This window comes from Oryzias melastigma, linkage group LG22 (genome assembly GCF_002922805.2).
Source record: "Oryzias melastigma strain HK-1 linkage group LG22, ASM292280v2, whole genome shotgun sequence".
Classification (NCBI taxonomy): Eukaryota; Metazoa; Chordata; class Actinopteri; order Beloniformes; family Adrianichthyidae; genus Oryzias; species Oryzias melastigma.
This window is the reverse complement of record NC_050533.1, coordinates 22851339-22867782: the sequence shown is the minus strand read 5'-3', so window position 1 is coordinate 22867782 and position 16444 is coordinate 22851339. Positions and strand designations below refer to the sequence as shown.

At 38.1% G+C, this 16444-nt stretch overlaps 1 protein-coding gene and 1 long non-coding RNA gene across 2 annotated transcripts in view; one reads left to right on the top strand and one right to left on the bottom strand.

Annotated features, from left to right (window-relative positions):
- ccdc88c (coiled-coil domain containing 88C) overlaps positions 1-14237 on the bottom strand; it is a 67477-nt gene extending 53240 nt beyond the window's left edge. The window contains exons 1-2 of the mRNA XM_024266932.2: positions 13650-14237; positions 6048-6160 (exon numbers count right to left, since the gene is read on the bottom strand). Of these exons, the coding sequence (XP_024122700.1) occupies positions 6048-6160; positions 13650-13709 (173 nt within the window). The 5' untranslated portion in view covers positions 13710-14237. The remainder of the gene's footprint in view (positions 1-6047; positions 6161-13649) is intronic.
- Positions 14202-15877, top strand: LOC118597977. Its single transcript, XR_004947010.1, has 2 exons — positions 14202-14339; positions 14763-15877. It is a non-coding gene; the product is annotated as an uncharacterized LOC118597977 (long non-coding RNA).
- Positions 15878-16444: the final 567 nt, after the last annotated feature.

Here is a 16444-nt window from a genome sequence, read left to right as displayed (position 1 = left end):
GGGAAGGAGGGTCTAAGGACAGGGATTTACTTAGTATGTTTAGTTTAGCAATTAGCTATTGTTTATATTTTATGACCGACTTTCTGTTTCTGTAAAATTACTTGAATGAAGCCCAATGAGGCCTTTGATTTGTGATATTGGGCTATATAAATAAAACTGAAATGAATTGTCTGCTTAGCAAAAATGCATGGTGGTTGAGAGACAGACAAACAACTCAGCTTTCAGTTTGGAGATGTCAAAGACTCATTTAACAGCTGGTTGCTTCTCTGATTGACAGATTCACCAACAGTCTCACATTTGGACTCCCAGACCCCCCCTGGGTAACCCACTTTCCTCTTAAGCCCAGAACAGGTCCTAATCACACCCAGCCACAACGGCAGGATGGTGAAGAACAAAAGGCTGATCACCATTGTTTCCAAAGACAATGCCTTAAGCATCAATGTGGAGTTTAGAGGCAGAGGAGGAGAATTCAGACGACACAGTAGCTTCATTCCTACAGATCAGCTGGAAAATACATACCGATGAGGTTTTGGAAACATCCAACATATACCCGAAAACACTAAAGCCTGGTTAATTATTATAAGATGCCTTTAGAGATGACTGCATGTTTCTGATTTATAGAAGATCAGTCCAGCAGTCCTGCTGAAAACACCCAGAAATGCACCTTTACAGGTCTTTCTGTGGAATTTTTCTGGATCAAAAAGCAAAACTACCTCCTGACAATATTCTGATGGACCATGCAGCTTACAGATCATAAAGAGACAAAAATGTCGGGAAAATTTGAGAACTAGGGATAATTTTCACAAGGCATTTACACTTAATTGGAATCCCAAGAATGCTGACGTGGGAGGTGAGCTAAAATTCACCTCAGGTTCTCATGCTGGTTCATCGGCTCTTCTTCTTGTGCTCCAAATGAGTGCAATGGATGCTGTTTCTAAAGCAGACGTCCAATCACAATATTTTTTCAGCTAAGTAAGCCTCTGAAGTAGAGGAATCTGAGAACATAAATTTAATTTGTCTCAAGCATAAAGTCTTGATGGGAAATTGGTTGATGGTGTAAAGACAAAACTCCTCCTCTACTGAGCGGAGAATCCCATGGCTCAATAGCAGCTTTACTCCCTTTAAACAAACCTTCATATTTTCAAAACTATCTCTCTTATCAAACAATAAAACCCTTATAAGAATTCCAACCCTTTGGGCTAAATGTGTGCTGGTTTCATGTCTTCAGGGTTAAGTTTGTTCTCACAATTCCAAGTTAAAAAGAAAGCTTGGATGAAAACAAGTCATCTGATTTAAAATGACCAATAATAGTGGAGTCGAGTAAAGTTTGTCTGAGATTTAGGGCTCCAGGGGAAAACGTGTTCATCCAACAACTTTGAGAGTGAGATTTTATTGAATGTTTTGCTGAAAACAAAAAAAATCACAACTCTGTGACAGACGCTGGAGTTATGACAGTTTTGAGAGAAAAAATTGCCTTTGAAAAACACTCCAAGCGATGACATCACCTCTCTGGCTCTTAAACATTCAGTTCCATTGACTTCCATTAAAAATCCAAAACCGATTTGAAATTTTCTTAAAATGTTTTAACTGTGATTTTGTAAAAAACTAAAAAATATTTAAAAAGAAAAATAAAAACTTAAGAGCGCAATGTTTGCTAAATTAAATAGTCTTTCTAGCCAAAAGTTTTCTTTAAATTTTTTGTTTCGTAGAGCTCAAAGCTTTTAGTTGAATGTGAAGGAGTAAAAGGTTATGCCGCTCATTTTCAATGACAAAAAGAAACGCTTTTGGCTTATACTTAATAAAGTTGAAGAATTATGAAGTTAAAACTTTTAATCACCAATTTCATGAAATAGCTTAATGTTTTGATAGTCCAATGAAGGCGTTGAAGAGTTACGAACGTGCAAAAACTGTAAAGAATCAGGAATTCACTTGTGTAAATGCTTCGAAGCATTCACAGCATTTGCTAAAAGAACTGGACTGAGTGGTCCCTCCCCTCTGGCGTTCCAAATGGGAGGCACTCATCGGCGCCAAGAAGTCGAAGTCCCATAAACTTCTATAAAGAAATAAACAGCTATTGGTTATTCTATTTGTCAGAATAACCATTTTTACTCTGACACCTTTTTTAAAAATGTTCCTTAATAATCCTAATATTTTTCATTGAGTTGTTTTTTAAGTTATTCAAGTTATAAACTGGCCAATCAGATGTTTCAATAAAAGCATGTGGTGCCCCCACCTTGAATGTTTGAAACTTTTGATTGACAGATTCTGACAGATTCAGTTTAAGGGGTGTGGATTTCCAACAAACTCACTCCTGATTGGCCACAATTGTTGCCATAGAAACTTTGATTCAGACCAGCACAGACTCTGCTTATGAACCTTGTCTGGCTCCAAAAGGCAGTGTCCATATCGCTGAAAAATAGTTATTGAATGGACTTAATTTTGTTGGAGATGGATGTAAGCCATTTTCTATGGGTGACAAAACAGTCCAGTTCTCTTATACAGTTTATGATTCACTCAATTATAGCAAAACGGAACAATAATTCAAATTACAATGCAAAGTTGTCATGTGACCGTGCGTCACTGAACGCGGGAACTCAGCCTCATTGGGAGAAAAAAGCAAATATTTAGCTTTCTTGTATACTCACGAGAACAAGAATTGAACGAACTTATTTCAGGAACATTCCTACAACGTGCATCTCTGAAGAGTGAAGCTTCCGGACCAAACCAGGCCTCTGTTCTTGTCTTTATGTATTTCCTTTATAAACAGTTGACATCTTCAAAACTGCTCTAAACATGTGTTTGGAAATGAAGCTGCTTCTCAACGAGTGCCGTTTATAATTTGACCCACACTCAGGGACAAAAATGAGTCACACTGTTGTGCTTCTAGTGGCTATCCGTCAAAATAACCATAAGCCCTGTGAAACAATCGCTCAACAACTAAGTTCACTCTCATGAGAACGTAGTTGTCCAACTTTTAGAATTTAGTTCATGATCAATTTGTGAAAAACACAATCTTTTGCTTTGCTCAAGGGAACAGACTTCAATATCACTGCTGTTTGTCACATGAGTCCTTCTGGAGTTAATCTTCTCACAACATAGGGTTTGTTTCATGAAGAATTAAGACATGAAATGAAACTTCACTGAGTTGAAACTCAACAAAAAACAGCTGCAGTCAAGAACACTTGAAACTGTTTTCTGTCAACGGTTTATGATTTCTGAGGTATGAGAGGTTATCTTACCTCACATCTTTATGAACATAAATGTTTGCTTTGTTGATAATTAAGACTTTAAAGACGTTCATACATTTCTAACTGACACCACTCTGGCACTACTCATCACAACATTGATGCATGTCTGCCTTTTTATTACAGTAGGAAAAAAAGTATTATTGTAAAAGTATTATCATTGATTCTGTCAGTTGCCCCACTTAAAAAGATGAGAGTAATTGTTCATCACAGAAAAACTTCAATGGGGAGACAGAGTTTTAAAAAGTAATTAGCTCCTACAAACAAGAAAGTGTTCTGTTCTTCACAGACCAGTTTCTTCTTCTTTAGGAAGCTCCTCTATCCTCCACCTGTACTAAGAGTTCATGTTTGAACTGGTTATTTATATGAAAGACAATCAGCAAGACTGAATGGCCCAGTCGGAATTCTTCCCTTCTCCCTACCCCTCCATTTAAAGGGGCATTTTTAGTGCAAGCCATGTCTGGAGTACTTATTTTTGAATCTGACCCTCCAAGCGGAGGGATACAAAGTCCTCCATCGCCAGGGTAAACTAGAAGCAATTTTCTTCAAGTGGGTGCGCTCTGAAGCACAGAAGTTTACCTTAAATCTAGGTAAGCTCCACGCTAAGGCTAGCGGACTGGCGATTATTGGTGACATTAAACGAAAGTGACGTCCGAATTATGAGACTTTTCTCCCCTTCTTTCTCCCCACTTATGAAAAGAGTAATCTTGTTGAACCTGCATTTATGCTGTTACAATGGCAAAAAAGATATTTCATTCTTTTATTCATTCAAAATGGAACTCTGGTGTAAATGTTGCTCGCCGCGATTGGAGGGTTAGAGTTGGTTGAGCGCCATACCCACAGTGTATCATGGGGGTGAAAACATCATACTTTGGGGCTGCTTCTCTGCAATAGGGAACAGGACGACTGATACATGTAACAAAAAGGAGGAACTGAGTCGTGTTTGGTAAGATTTTGGGCAAAAACGTATTTGATACACTGAGGATGAAACTATCACATTGTCCAGATAATGAAGAAGCAGCTCAAAAGACTTTCAAAGTTCTTGAGTGGCCTGGCCAGTCTCTGGACATCAGGAAGTTGACAGTTTTTGTCTCTTGCCAACAAACCCAAAAACCACAGCTCTTGAGAAGATCTGCATGGAAGAATGGACCATAATAAAAGGTACATGGTGTGCAAACCTGCTGAAGACCTACAGGAATCCTTTGACCTTTGTCACTGACAACTTAAATTATTTCACAAAGTAACCCTTCTGCTCTTCTAGGCCTGTTTGCATTAAAAGTGGGGTCATCTGGACCCCACAAGACAGTGCGCTGAACTTTTTTTTTTTCTTCAATGAATTGTTGATCTTTACTGGTGTCCAATTATAGACTTGATGTCTTGTCCACCTTGGTCATGGAAGGGCTAACACCTCAATGTAAGGGTGGGGTCATGTAGACCCCATAAGAGAGCATAAGAAGTATTGAGATGAGCTTTTGTTATTGACCAAATACTTATACTGAATTCTTTTTATTTTTACATTCACAGTGTACCTATGATGAACATTACAGCCCTCTCTCATCTTCTTAAGTGGGGACAACTTTAGAGTGATCAGTGTCTGACCAACTCCTTTATGCCCACTGCATAGCCCCATCAGGCCTGGGGGGTTCCTCCTGTTCCGCCTGGCTCTTTACTATAGAAGTAAGTCTCTCATTATCGTGGTGTTGCTCACTGCCAGCCCTGAGCCACACATCTGGCTCTGACATTTATAACCTGAAAGCAGCAAGTCAGGATGTGGTCATGCAAATACACACATACACACACACATACACACAGGAAATCTAGATTAGGTCAAATACTCCACATACACGACAGGGCTGTAGACTACATTTTTTGTGCTTATGCATCTTTTTTTCTTTGGTGAACCACCCAACATTTCATCACATTCTTTTTACATTTTTGTCCATTTGTTGCTGTCAGCTGCTGAAAGGGAGAGGGCACACCCGGACGGTGCACTTATCACAGCATGACGTGTTTTATAGATGCTTTGAGCTTTTTCAGCGTTTCAGCTCTAAAATGTGTAAGAATCAGTCCACTGCCAGCGATCGTCTTCCCACAGTCTGAACAATAAACACATTAGATTATGGGCTTTACTGGATCTGAGTAGTGAAACTGGTATAGCTGCTCTTATTCGATTTCAGAATTACTCCCCCCAGCCTCACTGTGCTTCTCTATAGTTAATAAATTATCAGCAAAAAGTTAGATTTTGATTTAATCATCAGTCTCACAATGATTTCTTATAAGTCCTAATGCACCTTGACATGATAGCCACCTTTAATTATGTCATTGACTCCTTGTATAATGACAATTAAGCCTTTTATACATTTTTTTCTTTAGCTTTATTTTAAAAGTCTCAATCTGTCCATTTCTTTCTTTCTCCATTGCTCCATTGCTAACATTTGCATTAAACCAAACTTTTATTATTTAACTGCAGTAAAATCAGGCGTATTCTACATTAATTCCATCATAAACTTCATTTCCAGACAATCAAACAGCATTCTCAGTCATTTCATTCTCTTTTCTCTTTATTTTCAATGTCCTCTCTTTGTACTGTTAAAACCAGTAATGTATGCAAATGTAACATTACTGCAAAATGCCACAGGTGTTGCATTTTTAAAAGCTGCCTATCTATCCACTGCTGCAACCTGAGATTGCTACTGGTTGCACCATTAATAAATGAAGTTGCATGTGCGACCACATAGGTCATACTCTACAGCTCTGCACAAACGACACAGCAAACATTCAGACGGGCTCCAAGGCACTCACATGTGGGTCAGGATCTTGTGCAGGAAGACGCCGTCCACCAGCTCCATGAACATGCCGACCGGCTCCTCTAAACCCACGCCGTCACATGAACCCAACGGGCCCAGAGACCGCACCTGCAGACACACAGGAGATGGTGTTAGTGTTTGAGCAAGGCGTAAGAGACTTTCAGCAGTCAAAGGTTAATGGGTGCAGAAACTGCAACTTCTTTGTAGTTTTAGGACCAGGTAAGACACATCTGGGGTTTGCTGAAACGGGAACTTGTTTTTCACCCGTGGGTTGTTAGAGTCCAGGTTTGCTTATAGTCCAGAGGAAAACTAATCAGCTTGCTGTATTGACCCTTTAAACAACATTGGTTACGCTGAGCACCCTCATTGTGGTCCCAACAACAAGTGGGGGCATTTCCTGTGAACATCTATTAATGCTATACTTCGGTTTGAATGATAATAAACTGTGTAATAGACTTCACAATTGAATTAAACTTAAAAAAAAATCTTTCCATAAATAAAAATATGGCTAGCTGCTTTTTAAAGAACTCCACACAAATATGGTCAATGCTGGGGAACAGTTTGAAAGGCCATGGTGCATAGTTTCATCCAGGGCTTTTGAAGGCAGTGGGAATTTGTTGAGCAGACATCGAGGAGCTCTTTGAAGTGGAACTGGTTTGTTGACTGATGAGTGTGGTGATGTTGCTGAAGTACAGATGAGATCAGTTTTAAGGGTACAAATCAGTGCCATCAGAGTAGGAATGAAATTCATCCGTCCAAACCTGTTTTATTCCTTTTGAGATCACGGAGCTGCCAGAACCTAACCTGGCTACTGTTGGCAGAAAGTGGGGTACACCATAGACAGATTGCCAGCCTGTTGCAGGGCCCAAGAATGAATTTATATTCTAAATGTCCGGACTATCATGTAGTGGGAGCATGCATACAAAGACGAGTCATTAGAAATGTATTGGTGTTACAGAAACATGAATAAGTCGTAACCTTTAGTGCTGGGGTGTTAAATCCAGGCTGGTGTCCTACATGTTTTCCAATCAACCTGCGATTGAAACTCCTCGAGGCCTGGATTTGGACACCCCTGATTTAGCAGTTAGACTCTTGGAATTAACTTTGACCATAGATGTTTAAACTCCAGAGCCCAGACAATGATCGTGGTTAGAGGCCAGACCATGAAAAACCCTCTCTCCAGGTGGAGACCAGGCAGAGGTGGGCCGGTGAACCATCGAGAATGGAGAGAGAGACGACCATTTATTAATTTAAAGGGGAACTTATGATTATGGTTGATAGAGAAGAACGATACGATATGCAACTATTGGTTGAAAGTAAAGGCCTAATTGATGATAGTAAGAAGAGTGATGTAACAACCCAGAATACCTGTAAGTGAGGTAGATCGTCCTTAATGAAATTGTGCCAAAGCTCCACAAGAGCAAGAACTGATCCATGTAAAAGCCCACAGGTGAAACTATAGAGTGGGAACTTTGAACCTCTTTCACCTCTTTCTGTGAGGTACGACTGGAGCTGTTAGAAAATGGTCCGAGAGAGTTTAATTTGGATGGTGGTTCTGTCCAGCCAGCAGCGTTTTAGAGGTTGAAGAGAAAAGGCACACTTCAACGATGTCCAGTCGAGGTGGCACGAAACAGTAAACTTGTCACTGATGTATAGGTGCTTTTGATTTGAAGTGTGCTGTGTTGTGTATGGAACCCGAGTCAGGTGTTTTCTTTGTGTGAAGCTGGTCACTTGGTGAGTGCCTTGCTTTCGTAGGTATCTATTGGTTTGTTAGTAGTGCTGCCACAAACGATTATTTTAATAGTCGACTAATCCAGGATTATTTTTTCTGATTAGTTGATTAATTGGTCATACGCAGACTGGATGTAAACCACACATCGTAACCATCATTAGCTTTAAACTAACTAAAAACTAGATATTTAGCATTACCTGTGATAATGCCAGTGTGAATGCTGTAAGATGAATTTGGCTACTGAAGATGATAGTGCTGATAGCTGAAGATGCTGAAATTGATAGCTAAAAACGCTGAAGCTGATAGGCAGTTAAAATATTAGTTAAATGCCAAATCAGCCTACAAAACGGAAAAAAAGCCTAAGTTAGCCAAAACAGCTAGCATGTAGCTGAAATATTAGCCAAGCTCCAAAATAGCCTAAAAAACGTAATAAATGCAAAAATAATTCAAAAAGCTAGCAAAATGCCATTATAATTTTCAACTTTACAACCCCCAGACTCGATATAACATAAAGTAGCAACTAATCGACTATTAAATTAGTCATCAACTATTTTAATAGTCGTCAGTCAACTCGTCAGTTGTTGATGAGTCGACTACTCGTGGCTGCCCTATTTATCAGTGATCAGTTGTGTGGAAGGTCACATCTTGGATGCAAAGAGGATATAAGGTCTCATATTGTAAAAATAATTAAAAAAAGAGGTCTAGAAGAAAAAGAAGTAAGGTGGAGCCCTGGTCAGTTGACATCAGAAGATGACTCCAACCAGGGCTGTCTCTGTGCAGAGCAGAATCCAGCTTGGAAGGTCTTATGTAACCCTGGCCAGCAACAACTTTTCCAAAATCTAGATCTTGAGAACCAGGATTGGGCACATGTGGTCAATGTAATTGTGATTTATGAAGAAAACTGAGCAAGAAGCTGCAGCTCAAAGCACCATTACCTCACTGACAGGAGCATCTCAGTCCATGAGAGGATGATAGAGCAAAACTGACTCAGTTCAAATGGGAAAATGTCTCACTAATATACAGATTTTATTAGGTTCGTTTTAATTTATTAATTTTCTAAAGCTCATTTTCTCAGAAAGATCAAAAATAAAAGCAGCAGAGTCACCAGAGGAAACATGACATGCTCCAAAATGCCTCTGACCTTTGATCCGATCCAGCTTAGTGAACCAGAAGAGGACTTGGATCCACAAACAACTACAGACTGAAAACTTCTCTGTAGACCTCCAGCAGCGTGGACTCTGAGCCTGTCCTCTCTTCCTTCAAACTCATGACTTTATTTTGATGTGAAGAGGACTCCGTCCAGATCTGACCCTGCTGACATGCTCTCTGCCTCAAGAATGGATTCATGAGTGTGGCAGCTGGAGTTCGTGTCTTGGATCCATCCGTGTGTTGAACATCTACCACCCAATAATAAATGAATGTATTTACAGCTATGAAAAGATAAAATCACTGATTTATTTTGTAGATACTACATTTAGGTAATTTGAGAGCCGAAGTGGTTTGTCACTTTAAGGACTTCCAGCAGAAGTCCTCTCAGGAATCTAACCCACAAAGTTAGTGTTGATCCAGAACATTTGAGGAACCAGAAAGTGTTGAATATTCTGACACCATAAGACTCTGCAGATGAACCTGTGTGTGTGTGTGTCTGCAGTCATTCGGATGAAAGTAAAAGTCTTTTTAAATGTTTCAAACTCCGCTGACATGAGACCTAATAAAACTTTGCAAAATCCTTTTTATAATGAATTTAAAAAGGCTAAACATAATACGTTTTTACATCCAGACTTTAAGCCCGAGTCACATGCACCACCAGTACAGGGTTTTCACTGAGCTATGGCTGCCCAGGCCCACAGAGGGGAGAACCTTCATCCCAAGGGGAGCGCAGGTGTGTCTCGTAGTCCACGAAAAGCAGGAGTCTGCAACTTTCAACAGTAAAAGAGCCACTTGGGCCATTTTCTCACTGATCAAAACCTAGTAGGAGCCACAAAAGTCTGTTTACCCTTTTGAAAAATGGTATACTGCTTTGCATTCATTCATTTTTTTAAATTAATATGAATGATATTTTGTTTTGGCACACACAAAAATATAAATATAAAAAGAAACTAGCATTTTCTCAAAATGTGAAAATGTTTTTTACTTTTGACAGAAGCCTTCTTTTCAAAATAAAAGACTTCCTTTTCCAGTGAGGCTTAAAAAAAAGCATTTTCTCTTGTCATACTTTAGAAAGCCATCTTCCTATTTCCTCAACTTAAACATGAATATGACTTCATTAGTTGATGAAGTAGTGTGTATAAAAAACACAAAAATATAACAACTCTGTTGTGCAGCATAAGAAAATGTGCTTTAAACACACAAAATAAACTGACCAGATTTTTTAAGTTTTACTTAGTATTTTTGGTGGAAGCAGTAATGTAAAAACCTTTACGAGGTTTATCTTACTTTTAGATGCCTCTTTACAATAATAAACCTAACTAATCTAAATTAAAATAAATACTAACTTAGTCACCCTAACGTTTAAAAATGACTATTGTTTTATTTTTCTTCAGTCATGTCCTGTAAGTTATCATTGTCGTTCATGAGTATTGTGAAGTAATAATAAGGTTATGTAGAGGATAATGTAAGTTATGATGTACATGGGATGATGTAGTACGAGCCCTTACGCCACACTCTAGTTGTTAGTAAAGTGTCAGTACTGGCTCCTTAGTGACGTGAAAAAAATGCTGCACACACAAAGAGTAAAGAGAAAGTGATCCTTTTCCTCCCATGAGGTTGAATCAAAGTTTCTTTGTGTTCAGCAATTTTGTGGGAAAACAAATATGCAGGTTGGCGACCAGTCGGGTCAACAGGATGTCACATTGAATCAGGAAGTGTCAGCAGGCTAATAACCTGTTGGCTGCTCGTTGTTGATGAAGGGAGCAGACTAAAAGCTGCAGCAGAAAGTTTCCAACAAACCTCTGCACAGGAAAGCACCAAAAATATTCTTCCCGTCAGTCAGACCTGATCCTAAAGGCTTAAAAACATCAGTTATTTAAACCACTCCGCTGCTCTTTACCTTCGTTTAGGTAAACTGTGACTAAACATGAGATTTATTTACACTTAAGCTTAACTGTCTGTGTTACCTTTGAAATGTGAGTAGCATAAATAGTCCAATCTGAACAGAAAATCTAAAGTAAACCTCAACTACCAGAGAACATCTCGAGACACAGCCATTCATTTATCCAGGACCTCTCCAGTTATGACTCGGATATTTCCCATCATGCAGTAGGTTTAGAAAGGAACAATTTTCTCAGCCTGTCTGTGAGGATGTGCTGCAAAAATATTCAAATAATCTAAATATAATCCGTTTGTTAAAGGAAACCAGACGATTTGCCTGCTGACTCAAAGAGAACGTTGTTTGAAAGTTAGATGAAAACATGTTACGTTATTCACTATTTAAAAATATTCTGTCAAATGATATGGGAAGGTCTTCAAATGTCTGTGAAATTTGAAATATAAATACTGAATTAAAGCATGCCATTATGAAAAAGCAATATACTAAAAATGTATTTTATTAAGTATTCTTGAGTACTATGAGTATAGCAAGTATACTACAAACTATGTACATGCAGTGTAGGACGTATACTAACTGAAAACTTAAATTTTAATTCTGCAATATGTAGATAGATATATAGATAGTATAATTAAACTTTAGGTCTACTGGCCCACTTTTTGTATAGACTTTAGTGTAGAGTAGACAGTACACCAAGACCTCCTCGAAAGATGGTTCAGACAGCAGTTCCTGAGCGGATCAGGGTCTGCTTGGGTGTATTCAGACTGAAAATATGTTCCAGATTATCGAGGGAAACGAAGCCAGAAGTGTCAAACTCAATCGCACAAGGGGCCAAAATCCAAAACACACCTTAGGTCGCGAGCCGAACAGGATGAACATTTATTAAACACACTAAAACTAAACTTTTAAAACCTTAACTTTTTAACATACTGGTAACTATGAACTAGATATATAGCATTATCTGTGATAATGCTAGCATGAACGCTGTAAGATGAATTTGGCTGCTGAAGATGCTGAAATTAATAGCTAAAAACACTGAAGCTGACAGCCAGCTAAAATATTAGCTAAATGCCAAATTATCCGTAAAAAACAAAAAAACTAGCATGCAGCTGAAATATTAGCTAAACTCCAAAAATCGCCTCAAACTTCTTCATAAATGCCAAAATAGTCCAAAAAGCTATCAGAATGCCAATTTTTAAAACTGCAACTTTTTAACATAATTATGAATAATAAAAAAGCAGGTATATTATTCCAGAATAAAATGAACTTCAACCTTAAATAACTTTCAACATTTTACTCACCATATATATGTTGTCAAAATTAAACAAGTGTAATAAAAATAAGTGCAAGATAACACCGGACCATTAATAACAATAAAATAAAATGATCTGGAGGGCCGGGTAGAATTTCCCGGTGGGTTGGACTTTAACACATGTGACTCAACCAAATGTGTCCAGTCTGAATACACCCAAAGTTTTCCTCGTCTGAACTGGCATCTGGATCAAAACTGTACGACTGCATAGCTCCAATATTGCTCACCATTTTTGTTGCAGCAGTAATGTTAGTTTGGGGGTGTGAGGGGCTGTGACCTAACGAGCCTGTAAACAGATGGATGATGGGAAGTGGGGCCAGACGTACTCCACACAAACAGTCCCGCCACACTCAGCAGAAACTATATTCTAAAAAAAAACGACAAGATTTTTTTATGTTGGCTAAAAACGACATAATTATAACTAAAAGATCAGTGGGAACTAGAGATACCACGATTACTCAACTAATTTAAACCATTATATTAGTCGAAAACTAATTTAATAGCCGATTAGCCGTTACTTTATATTATATGGAATCAGACTGTAGTAAAGTTGAAAGTTATAATGACATTCTGCTGTCTTCTTGGACTATTTTGGCATTTATGAAGAAGTTTGAGGCGATTTTTGGAGTTTAGCTAATATTTCAGCTGCATGCTAGTTTTTTTTCTAATTTGGGATTTTTTCTGTTTTTTAGGCTAATTTGGCATTTAACTAATATTTCAGCTGGCTATCAGCTTCAGGGTTTTTAGCTATCAATTTCAGCATCTTCAGTGGCAAAATTCAGCTTACACCATTCACACTAGCATTATCACAAGTAATGCTAAATATCCTGTTTTTAGTTAGTTTAAAGCTAATGATCGTTAAAAATGTGTGCTTTACATCCAGTTTACCCACGACCCGATTAGTCGACTAATCTGAAAAAATAATCTGTGATTAGTTGACTATTAAAATGATTGTTTGTGGCAGCACTAACAATATTAAAATAGATCAAAAGATAATAGGAGTAAAAATAAAGAACCAATAATTAAAAAAAGAGTGCCAAGTATTGAAATTCCATTTAATAGAAAAAATTTGGGGAAAAAATATAAATAAAATAATTTTACATAACCTGGTGGATAAAAACAAACTAAGGTGGAAATGTTATCAATTATATTAAGAACAGGAAATTAGTTTTAGAATAAAATAATCTTTATTGTAACTATCAGGAGTTACAATTATACTGTAAAAATCTGCTATAAAAATGAATCCTTGTTTTTTCTTTATCATTATATCCATCTTGTAAGTGAAGCTCGATCAAAGCAATGAATCATTTTAAGATCCGCCCTAAAGCGGTTTGACATCCGCTTGTGGTCACAGTTAGGATGCTGCGTTGGTTTATAAACTCGTTATTATATCAATTGTTCACCAACTTCTGTAATGAGTTTTTAGAGACCAGGTCTAAACGGAGGATACACCTGACCCGGGACTTAAAGGACCCATCATGGCCACCGTGTGCGCGCGTGCACTCACCCACAGCACGAGCGGAGAGTCCATGAAGGCGGACAGCAGCTCCGACACGGTCGCGTCCATGTCGCTCAGCCCGCGCGCTCAATCATCAATCCTCTGATCGATCAGTTGGCGTCCCCTCCGGGCTCAAGGCGGGTGTCCGGGACAAAGCCCCGCGAGACATCGAACCCCCCTCCCGCTCCAGCTCCCCTTTCACACTATTGTCTCGCGCCGTGCGTTTCCGTTAAAAGTTTTCAAATGTTGTAAAGTTCCCACGCGCGCCGTCTGTCCCGCGGAAATGGTTCGGGTTCGGGCCGGTGGAGGTGGAGTCTGGCGAAACACTTGATCCAAACTTCGCAGGACAGTTGGTCGTGTTGCCAAGGATACGGGACCGTAAAGAAGAGAAACCACTACAAAGTTAAAAGAAGTAAAACTGTCAGAAAGTGGATCGGCGGCCTGCAGGGTAAAGAAAAACGGTTCTGACGGGAGGTTCGATTCTCCAACTTCGAATCGGGTCGGCTTCCCCAGCTCCATCAACCTGGGAGAAATAAGAGTCTCGGGCGGTGGGTGGGACACCAGGGGAGGCCGATTAATCAGCAACAGCGACACCGGAAACTCCCGCCTTTTTCATAGAACCAGCCAATCAGAAGACAGCTCTACAGAGAGTCCTACGAGTCTGCAAGATGATACCCGTCCGAGATGGATTTTATTTCTGTAAGACCAAGTTACTGTATTTTAATTTTAAAAACAGAGCAGAAAATACATATTTCTTTAATATAGTAAAGTTTACAAACTCATCCGCGAGAAACTTGGGGAAAAATCAGTATAAAGACTTTCAATTGGTTTATTGTTTTTTTTTTCTTTCTTAATATTTTACATTTGAGTTTCGTCTTGTTAAGTTGCACCTATATGTGTGTTTTTCAATTTATGTAAACATATTTTATCATTAACAAAAGGCATTTTTTAATGAAAACAATTAACTTCTAATATATTACATTTAAAATTTTGTCAGCAAAACATTTTCATTTTTACTGAGTAGTTTAAGTAGGAATTACAGTTAATTTTAAGTTGTTATTTTTTTTAATTAATTTGATTTTTTATCATATTTGTGTGGACAGTTTTTTTCTTTTCCAAAAGACGTAAAGCAGAGGTCAAAAAGACTTTTGACTCGAACCCCGAGTATGCAAGGGTTACTATCTTGGTGTCGGTGGAGACTCTTTGACATCTCATTGAACCGTTTGAAAAGGAAAGCAAAGACCAGCTCAGACCAAAGGTTAAACGAGACTCAACCCCAACCAATGACGCGAAGTTGGAGAGCGTGACGAAGCTGCAATGAAACACAGACCGTGGAGTCTCTGACATGAACCACTGCAGATTTCTATCTCCGTGTCTGACACAGCTCTGTCTGACTTCCTGAGAAAAGTTCTGATACTGATCTCACAACTGGCACGTGGTGGAAAATCTCAGTCCATTAAACAATACTGATTTATATAATGATATCAAAAATTAAATAAAACAGATTTAAAGTTTACAAGTTGCTAGGTGGTGAACAAATGTCCGGAAATCACACTGATATGATGGGTTGGAGACAAAAGATCTCAGACTTTTTTCTATTGTGAAGAAGACACGTTTTCAAATTAGCCGCCAACACCGCCACCTCCTGGTTAATTTCTGTTACTACATGCTCTAAGCGTTTTAGTGGACTGATGTGGTCGTTCTGTAGTTTGACTTTTAAACAAACGAAAACCAAGAAAATCTTTGTTATTCTTGCTTGAATGGCCCAATGTTTTGACGTTTTTAACAGGTTCTTGTGGCATTTTTCTGATTATGGAGGGCATATAAAAAGAAAATTTGGCTCAGAATTACATTTCTGAGTATTTTCCTTTTTCAAATTAGGAGTAGATGAAAAAAAAGCTGTTTAGAATACATTGTAATTGTGAAATAAAGCATATATTTAAGAATTTATTCTCCTAAATTGCTATTTTTTCATATTCAAGCTATTTTTTCCTCATATTTTTTATGTTTTTCTCACAATTTGATGACATTATTTTCAAATATTTGTTTATTTTTCTTATTTTGCCCTAATACTCCACCATAAGCACATATCACAGGGAATAACTTCTAGAACATTTTAAGGTGGACCATATTTTCAGAGATAAAACTGAGAGGCCTTAATGAGTTTATCAAAAGAAGAGAAGTTCAGGTACATCTCATTGTGCTTTGTTTTGGTCACTTTAAATTAAAAAAAAAAAGTCCTTATTCTTACCTGTCTACAGAGCCCCTGGCCTGACATGGATAAAACAAATATTATTTCGTTCCCTCGTTAGCATTTCGTTCCCACGGATTATTAACTCGTTCCCACGATATAATTAAAACGTTCCCACAAAATAATTAATTTGTTCGAACGAGATCTTTAAAATAAAGAAAATCCTAAAAATGATGTAATACCTGTTTTATCCACAAGGTGGCGGCAAAGGCCATATCTTTTTAACATTGTAAAACATTAACACACGTGTCAATATTCGGGAAGTTCTTTGTTGAAATACAAACAATTGAGACACATTGACAGGAAGAATATAAATTGGGAGATTAATGACTTGTTATTGTATTAATTTTTATTATTATTATTATTATATTGCGTTCAGTAAAACAAAATCTGGGGGTTTTGAGAATCGTTTAAGTGTTTTAACAGATTCAACATTAATTCTCAATTCACAAAATAACCAATTATTTTTCTAGTACAGCGTGCCACAATTGTAGGAGTTATGCACTTTGAGGACATTTTTATCAATGAATCAAGCGGTGGAGCTCGGTTCATA